This window comes from Pistacia vera, unplaced genomic scaffold, assembly GCF_008641045.1.
Source record: "Pistacia vera cultivar Batoury unplaced genomic scaffold, PisVer_v2 Contig493, whole genome shotgun sequence".
NCBI classification, from domain to species: Eukaryota; Viridiplantae; Streptophyta; class Magnoliopsida; order Sapindales; family Anacardiaceae; genus Pistacia; species Pistacia vera.
The window spans coordinates 341,632-351,461 of record NW_022196327.1 but is presented as its reverse complement, the minus strand read 5'-3'; the positions used below and the strand labels follow the sequence as shown (position 1 = coordinate 351,461).

The window sequence follows — 9,830 nt, the reverse complement described above, 5'->3', positions numbered from 1 at the left end:
GATTTGACTTGATAGCCTTAACAAGATACAGAGTTAAAAATATGGTAAGAAATTAACTGCAATCAAATAGCCAAACCTTGGATAAGATTGTCTTGCTTTAAGAAGATCTCTCTAAGTCTGCTTTGCCCACAAGGATTGTATTTGAGATTGAATTTGTCAAATCGATGGAAGGTACTCTTATCAGCATGAACATCCAACAAATCCACATTCAAATCATACCTACAGTGATTCACAAGCATTACGACAACTGAGAGCATAGGACAGTAGAAATAATTGAATTTCTGATAGATAGAGACCAATAGTAGTAATTCATACCCACTCAAGTCCAAACTCTCAAATACTTCCTTAAGTGTCATGTACTTTCCATCTCTAAATATAACAACCTGAGAAAAAGAAGTAATTAGCAAGTAAGGAGAAGCACCAATACATAGAACTGCCTTTATTGTGACTCATTTTCTAAGGTAAAAAAATTAAGGCTTAATCAACAAGCTAATATTTAGAAATATAAGGGGGTTAAATATATACCTCATCAGGTTCTTTTCTCAGTTTTGACTTGATGAAACGCAGAAGATGCTTCTGGTTCATACAAGCAGAATGATGCACATGTGTATCCACCTTTCGGATGTTATAGAAATCACGATGAGGGGCACCCTTCTGAGCCAAAAATTCCTTATCTGCCTTTACTAACAAATGGAGCCGGAATTTCTGTGTATTTTCCAAATACAAGTTATAAAAACTGTCCAAATTGTGTCAAGACAAACAAGAACCTAAAAGGTTTGATTAACAATACCTCCTCGAGAAACCGTAGCCTGTGGTGGCATGCAGAGCGAACATTTCCAATAGACATAATTCTCAGAATGTGATGCATATCAGTAAAAAAAGTGGTTGAATTTGCGACAGGAAAAAGATCTACAGTATCTGAAAGAAATTCACAGTTGACGTAAGTAATCAATCAAAAAGAGTAATCATATATCAGCAATCATCACATTGCCATTTTAAATAAAGGGATAGATTGCCGTTCCAAAATTTACAGATGCCTTATTATATAATCTCCTAGAAAAAGCCTAAGCTAAGTTAAAAATGGCATAATATAGAACAATGTTGTACAGTTAGGGTAGAATTCTATGCTTGATTCATGGTTGTTTCCAGGACCTACCATTTTCAAAGTATTGATTTTAGCTTAATAAAGTTTATATGAAAACACAATCAAGTTCTACATAGATAACAATACTTTATTCACTTTCGTTCTGCTTGATATGCATCTGGTGTTTCTGCTGCAATTATTTGCTTATGTTTGGGCATCCTTCTGCTACAGCTGATTCCTCACACTCATATTGTAAAGAAGATGATTTCAAGCCTAAAGAACTATTTTCTTTCTGGTGCAACCTGTAGTAAGGAGTATGTAGCCTTAATTCCAACAGTATTATTTAGCACATGTAGCTCTGTATAGAGGTCCAACATAAATTAACTCCTTGAGTGGATAAATATGATATCTTCTTATTTGGTGGAATATTGTTACATGTATTTCCAGGTATAAGCAGTAGTTTAAAGTAATTAGAGATTACTAACACCACAACATGAGTTACTATGTAGTACCTACCATTTTCACTTGCATAAACGTGTACGACTCCATCCTCCATCCTAAAGTGATGCTGCATGAATGAAAAAATTAGCATCCAAGATTAGATTAACAAAATTAATGAAGGTGCCACTTGCTTACCATAAAGCAACTCCTGCCCCAACTGTATCATGTTCAAAGTTGAAACAAAACTTCTCATTTCTAAATACAATTAAAAAGCAAAAATAACTCACTGTACTTGCTTCAACAGGTTCAAAGTGAAATGGATCAATCTTCACTTCTGATGCATAAGGTTCAGGGACAGCTTCCTTCAACCATGGAGCAACTTCTTCAGTATAAACATAACTTTTTCGCAGATCCAAACACTCTTGAAGCATTTTCCGCACTTCCTCATCTTCTATGGTTGTTGACTCTAAAAAAAATAAGTTCCAAAACAAGGTTTGTCAAGCATGTTTCCTCAAATTTAAATTTCAAGAAAATTTGAGAACAACCAAACCTAGACAAAGGTCCAGCGAAATTCTCAAAGACTAAAAGTTGAAATACCATGCAATGTAGTTCTCAGAGGCAATATTACATTGGGCAAAGTAGTATCATGCCCTGTTATCTGTGCTGAAGCCGTATCTACCTTTCCCCTGCCATGCACATCGATACCAGGTTTCACTACATTTATACTAGCTCGACAATTTTGATCTTGAACAAAGTTCACAAGATCAGTTCTGAATGGAACAGCAGAAGAATTTTGAATTTTAGAATCAACATCCTGCAAATCCATTTGCAAAAAGATATTGCATTAATTACGAAAGCTTCATTTTCAAATTCCAAAAGTAAAACAATTGGCTATCAATATGTTTCCGGCAAGGTGACAATATCATTTATGTCTAGTCAAATATAGTAGCATCAGGCTAGGTAACAAATAAAACTATAATTTTTCCGTTTAATATAAGTAATAATACACGTATTCCAAACAAGGAGAATGAAGTATTAAAATATGCTAATAAAAGTAATACTACGCGTATTCCAAACAAGCAGAATAAAGTATTAAAAATATGCTTCAACAAATCTCTCGCGAGAAAAAAATATATAAAGTCTGAAACCCCTTATAAGCATCAGAAACCTGCAACATCTGTTCCCTAAATTTACATGAAGTAGTGTTGTATGGTTGATATAACATCTGAAACAATTCCATAAACTAAGCATAAGTATACCAAAATAAAATGTATGCATGTTGAGCATGAAATACTAAAAAGAAACCACACATGAACATACATTCATAAAATTAGCAGAAGAATCAATGTCCTCATAGCTGTAATCCATATCATCTTCATTTGCAAGCTCTGTACCGTCATCCTCAGAATCCTCAGCATTTTCAAAGCCACTGCCTCCGGGAGATCTCGGAGTCCGTAGAATGCCAACAGATGCCAGCCTTGCACTGGAACCACCGCGATTAAAAGGCTGATCCTCCCCTGCAAAAAGAAAAATAAAAAAACAACATAACTTATTTGCAAAAACATCTAAACATAACGAAGGCAATTAAAATTTTCCACGAATTTGCAACCCTGATATAACGTTACATTTAATTCATCGCAGTTTAAAGGAAATAAAACGCATGGCATACCAAGTCTATGTGATGTTTGCAGGGGCGGAAGTCCAGAGGGAATGAAATTGAGTTTATCAAGCGAAGAAGCGGAGCAATTCTGTGCCCTAACCCTAATCGCCTCATCAAACTTAGCATCTTCTTCTAACCAATCATTTCTCACAGACACATTTGGCAACGAAGAAGACATGGTATTCTTATAACGTCGAAGCATGCTGTCCTCCAACGACCTCGACTCACGATTCTGCTGTCTTGTCATCCCATCTCCATCAGAATCATATCCTCCCTCGCTATACTCTTCTTCTTCGTTTTCTTCTTCGTAGAAATGGCCGTCGCGGTTTTGAGGGAGTTCGCGGCGGATCTCGATGAGACGATCAAGGACTTGGTCGACACTGCGCTTGTGAATGAAGAAGGCCGAGATGGCCATCAAGGAGGCTCCGACGAGAGCCGCCATGGCCAAGTGTAAAGAGGAAGCTGAAGATGATGAATCCATGGGAGTGAAGATAAAACCCTAACTGCTATAATGTGTGCGGGGTTTTTATACGTATGGTCTTGGTGGCGAGACTGAGCAGTCGTCAAGTGAGTGGTTTCTAGTGTCGGAAATGTCTAAAGTCATTTCAGCGGGCTTTTGATGGACCCGTTGACAGACACATGTACATACAACTTTTGAGGTTTCAGGTGTTGGCGACTTGGCGTCACCTTGAAACCCGAGGAAATTTAACTCATCTTACCTCCCAAGTTTGCATTTAAAAAACATAACCCTTCAAAACTGATGCCGCACACTTAGATTCATTAAACATATAAAACGAGTTAAACCGAAAAGGTTTAAATATATGTTGGTAATATTATAATTAACAAAAAAATTTTTAAATTTTAAAAATAAAAAATGACCCCCTTCCTTCAAAATCACTTAATTGAGCAATATAGTCAAAAAATAACTGACGAAACACCTTTGATTTCTCTACGATTTCCGACGATAAAAGTTCCCTATGTTCAACCAATTTTTGATTTTAAATATTCGTTACACAAAATCATGGCTGATATTCATAAAGAGGAGGAAAACTCAACACCACTCCAAATCCTAGACTCTAGCTGCTGCAGCTGTTCAAAGGCTATCGAAGAAGACGCTCTAGTGGATCATCCAATGAGTCAAGGCGGTCCAGAGGTAGAGGAGACAACGGCGGCACAAAAACAGAGAAAAGAATCAAAAAATAGTTCTGAAGAAAAGGACGTCGACGAGAATTCAGGCGAGGAAGAGGAGGCCGATGAAGAAATTGTACGTTTTTTACTGGTGGTTTTGAACTTGATGAATAATTTGATTGGTTTGTGCGAATTTAGAGGATATGTAGATTGTTTTATTGTTGTAGTGGTTATGGTGTTTTGTCGAGCAGTTGGCGAGCATCGGGGGAGCGGCTTTGTTTGGGTTCCAAAGGATGGAGGAAGGCAAGGGAAGCCGTATGGAGGTTGTTTCTGCAGCCCTCCAACCCCCCTATTCTGCCACCTTCTGCCACATTTTGCCATGCTAAATCATCTCCGGTCATGGAACCTGCCACAACAGCCTCTGTAGGGCCTGCATTGGCTTCCCCGGTCCTCTCGATGCCAAAAACACCCACTCCCCGATGCCCTCGAAGCCCATATCCCCCAAATTGGCAGCCTATTGGTTGTTTTGGTTTCTTTTCTTTGCTGATATTTAGTATTTTCTTAAGCATAAATTATAAAGACTATGGGTTGGAGGTTGTAAGCGATAACATACCGTACTTCCTCGTAAGGGTGATAGTTACGTCAAGTTGACAAGTTTTTATGAGAATAACAAAGATTTTAGAGGAACAAAAAAAGGGTATGGACCGATTCAAAGAGAGTTGTTTCGGTCATTTTGCAGCCATCGGAGAAAATTGGAAAAATGCGTTCTGAGGGCAGGGAGTGGATTATATGTTGCTGCATTCAGTTAAAAGCCAAAAAAATAAAATTTGGTTCGTGGTGGATGGGAAGCCATTACGTTTCGGGATGATGAAATATGCCCTAATGACAGGCTTAAGATGTGGGGCATTTCCAGATGCGGAAGAGCAAGAGAGAATAACGAAGAGTAAGGAAACCGATAAGTTGGCTAAAAAGGTTTTAGGGGGGAAGGCGTCTATTACGGAACACGATCTAAAGGAGAGGTTAGGAGAATGTGGGTATACCTCTTCAGAGAAGTTCAAGATGTACCTAGAATGGTTCGTGCATTCAATCTTAATGGCTTCTGACTCAACAAAAGTTGTTAATATGGATTGGGTGAAGTTTGCAAGCAACATGGACTTCTTTAATGCTTATCCGTGGGGACGGTTATCATTTCAGCTAACCATCGAGTCCCTACGTGGGAAAGACAAGGCGATAAAGTATCGCCAAGCTATCGAGAAGAATAGACCGAGCACGTACAATTTGTTTGGCTTTCCATGGCTATTCAGGTAAATATTAATAGTTTTTTGTTATACTTTTTGTATTATATGTGTTTTAATTATGATATGGACTATTTTTTTACAATGTAGGCTTGGATGTATGAGGTCGTTCATGTCCTGGCTGGGAGGGGGGAGGAAGAAGACTTCGGATGACCGATCGCAATTTCTTAGGATGTTGAGGTGGCACATCGAGAAGTGTACCAATTTGGATTACGATAAAATAGACATGGAAATTCAAACGGCTTGGGTAAGATTAAAGGATTAATCTTTTGAATATGCACTTGCTTTTAAATATGGCTTAAATTTGATTGATTTTTTTTTTTATTGTAGGGAGTCACCCGTCCCTTCCTCACCCCTACTAGGGGTAAAGTAGGAGATGAGTATGATACATCGTTTAAGCACTAGATGATGTAGCAAATGAAGAGATAGACCACCTAATGCGGGACCTAGAAGGGGGCACGCATGTGAGTGCAGTTGCAAGGTCACTGCTTAACAATGTTGTTGAGGCCGAAGATGATGAAGCTCCAATCGACGAGAGGGAGGAGGATGAAGAGTTTCATATGCCTCCACCCAATTGGCAAACCCGTATAACAAGTACCGCTTTGTCAAGGCGTCGAGGTTGAGAGAATGAGGTGGTTGACCTCATAAATGGTCTGTTTGAGAGTTTTTCAACAACCATTTGTGAGAGATTTGAGAAGATGGAAGAGCAGATAAAAAGGTGGAGGAGAAAGTTGACAGAGTGGCGGAGAAAGTTGATAAGGTGGCAGAGAAAGTTGGTAGGGTGGAGGAGAAAGTTGGTGGGGTATTGAAAGTGGTTGAAGTGCAACCTAAGCATAAAAGAGAGAGCCAAAAGAGTAAGCACGTAAAATCTCCTTACACGGTAGTAATGTATGGAAAGAAGAGGAAAAAGAAGAAAAAAATGAGGAAGTTTGTGAAAGTGGAGAAGCAAAAATGGAGGAGGGTAAGGAGGAAGGCGGAGGAAGTGGGGAAATGAAACAAGAGGAGGGTGAGGCGGGACGCAAAGGAAGTGGAGAAGTGAAAATGGAGGAGGGTGAGGCTGGATGCGAAGGAAGCGGGGAAGTGAAAATGGAGGAAGGTGAGGCGAGACGCGAAGGAAGTGGGGAAGTGAAAATGGAGGAGGGTGGGGAGGAAGGCAGAGGAAGTTGGCAAGTGAAAACTGAAGAGTCAAAGGTCGAATTGTATAGGCCAATAGATGAGGAAAATAAAAAACTTTTATATTCCTATTACAATGATTCTAGAATTGATGGGCGTGTGAAGTGCAAGACCGAGGATTATCCTCGAGAGTGGTTTGAAAAGATGCTGACAATGGGTAGGTGGCTTGACGAGTCGGTGAGCTATTTTCCCTAGTTTTTCCTTATTTTTGCTTATATTTTCCTTAAGGTATTGTATACTTATCATGTTGTTTTTATTTGATGCAGCACATTGATGAGGTATTGACACTTATAAGGCCATGACAGAGCAATAATGGTGATATTTTGTATAAAACTTACATGATACAATTGTTCTATAAGTTGATTCTAATGCTAATGTCTTCCTCCTATTATAATGCTGATTGCGAGGCATATGCACTAAAATTTATTGAGTTTGATATGACCAACACCCCAATGGACAGGTTGAATGATGAAACAATGAGCAACTTTCAAGAGCGGTTGGCTGTTGAGTGCTTCGATGGGCATATGGATCCCTTTTGACTGACCAAAACCCAATCCAAGTCATTGTTGATGTTGTCATCAAAAGGTATGGAAGTTGAACTTAGAGTTTTGTAGTTTATGTGAAATGCAGTTCTTATAGGGTTGTCTTGAATAATTGGATTGTCTTTAATTAGATCAGCTAGTGTTGTTAGGCGTCAAGCTGTTGATACTTGGGTTGTGGTGTTATGTATGCTTTGTGGCCAAGGCTGGATAATGTTGGAAAGGGTGCTGTAAAAGAAGACAAAGAGGCTGCTACCGATATTGAAGGTGTGCTGGATAATTGTGGAGGATGGGAAAGTAGTTGAAGAGAATGATGAAAAGGGAGGATGGAGGCTACTGACGCTGCTTTTATTTTAGGTGTATATAGGATATTTATTTGTTGTATATAATGTTGTAATTTAATGTAATTAACATATTTCACATTTGTACAAAAGCAATTCAGTATTTATTTCCCTCTTTTGAGTTTGAGTTTATTTAGTATTCTTGTTAAATGACATTAATGTGTTGATGCAATTAGGTTGTCAAATTCAAGAGAAAAGCTAGAAAAAAATAAGTGTTGCCCATGATCGCTTAAGCAACTATATATATCGCTTAAGCGATCAAGGGTTTTCTATATAGGATCACTTAAACGAGACTATAAATCGTTTAAGCGATTGTGCATTTGGGATGATCTTGATTCTGTCTTGGACTTGATCGCTTAAGCGATCCTAAATCGCTTAAGTGACCAAGGCTAAAAGTGAAGAATCGCTTAAACGATCGTGCATCTAGGATGATCTTGATTCTGCCTTCGACTTGATCGCTTAAGCAATCAAGGCTAAAAGTGAAGAATCACTTAAGCAAGACCCTAAATCGCTTAAGTGATCGTGCATCTGGGATGATCTTGATTCTGCCGTGGACTTGATTGCTTAAGCGACCAAGGCTAAACATGAAGAATTGCTTAAGCGATCATACATCTGAGGTGATCTTGATTCTACCTTGAACTTGATCACTTAAGCGATCCTAAATCGCTTAAGCGACCAAGGCTAAACGTGAAGAATTGCTTAAACGATACATAAATCGCTTATTCATATTATTATTTATTTTTTTCTATTTTTCTATTTTTAAATAGCATCTCTTATTCATATTATTATTTAATTTTTTTCATTTTAATTATTTATTATTTTATCATAAATTCATAATGGATTCTCGAAATGATGCATTCGAAGGATCATCCCCGAACGAGTTTTACGTTCCATCCACCGAAGAAATGGAAGGGTTCAATCCATTTTCACCCTTTCCTCCAGAGGCAGCAACTGCAATTCAACAACCACATTTGGCTGGGACGAGGTGCATCCAAACACAAGCAAGTTGCGACTCAATGGGCACGGGCATGGCCCAACCCCCCCGACCATCAAAGAGGGCCGTGTCCGATGTATGGCGACACTTCACCGAATCAACATGGCCAAAGACAAATTGGGAGGGGGATGAATCGTGTGGGGTATGTAATTTATGTGGAACCATTATTGGCGCTGAGAAAGAGACTTCGACGATGCGACGACACTTAGAGAAAAAGCACCCTCAAATAATGCAGTTGTCCGGTAAATCTTCAACTAGATCAGGTAGGCAAATTCAAACTAAACTTAATTTTAATTCACAATCCTCAACTCTCTCAACATGGCAATACAATGCACATGTTGCACGAGAGGAAATATCAAGATTCATAGTTGCCACGGACTCTTCCATTTGTTTATCTGAAAATCCTTATTTTATTCACATGATTAAAACTGCATTTTGTTCAGCATTTACCCCTGTTAGTAGAAGTGCAAGTAAAAGAGATATACTAATACTTTATAACAAAATAAATAATAAACTTAAAAACGAATTTCAAAATTTTAAGAATATATCTATTGCACTTACATCAGACATATGGGCTTGTAGATCAAAAACAAATTTTTTAACTGTCATAATACATTTCTTAGATCATAGTTGGGGTTTACAACAAAATTGATGGGTTTTAAACCATTATATGAAAAACATAGTGCTGACACTATTTATTTTACAATTTTTGAAGTTTTGCAAGAATATGTATTAACTGATAGAGTTGTAGTGCTAACACTTGATAATGCAGCTACTAACACCACGACAATCTCTTTATTTGAAAAGAGATTGGATCGGCGTGGTGAAGGCAAATTTTTTCACCGGAGATGTACTTGCCACATCATTAATTTAATTGTTAAAGCAGGTTTAGATGATATACATTCGAAGATGAAGAGGGTGCACGCAACTATCGAATTTACCATCGGCGGTAGCAATAAAAGATGGCATGAGTACGTCAAATATTGTAGGCAAGAGGACCCATCGGTTCAACCTTTGAAGTTATGTATGGACATGTCTATCCGTTGAAACTCCACCTACTTGATGTTGGAAAAAGCTTTGTCAACCACAAGACAAATTATAAATTTTTTCAACCGAAAGAACCATCCAGAGGAAGTTGTCAACAATAATGATTGGGCGGTTTGTGAACTTTTTTA

At 38.2% G+C, this 9,830-nt stretch overlaps 1 protein-coding gene across 1 annotated transcript; it reads right to left on the bottom strand.

Annotated features, from left to right (window-relative positions):
• Positions 1-76: 76 nt before the first annotated feature.
• LOC116105128 (AMP deaminase-like) lies at positions 77-3,953 on the bottom strand (the record flags this gene model as incomplete). Its single annotated transcript, XM_031391548.1, has 9 exons — positions 3,195-3,953; positions 2,846-3,042; positions 2,123-2,339; positions 1,813-1,991; positions 1,601-1,652; positions 791-918; positions 526-705; positions 316-383; positions 77-219 (listed from the first exon to the last, which is right to left on the bottom strand). Coding segments are annotated over exons 1-9 (1,636 nt in total), but the record flags the coding sequence as incomplete, so codon positions are not given.
• Between the last annotated feature and the right edge of the window lie 5,877 nt (positions 3,954-9,830).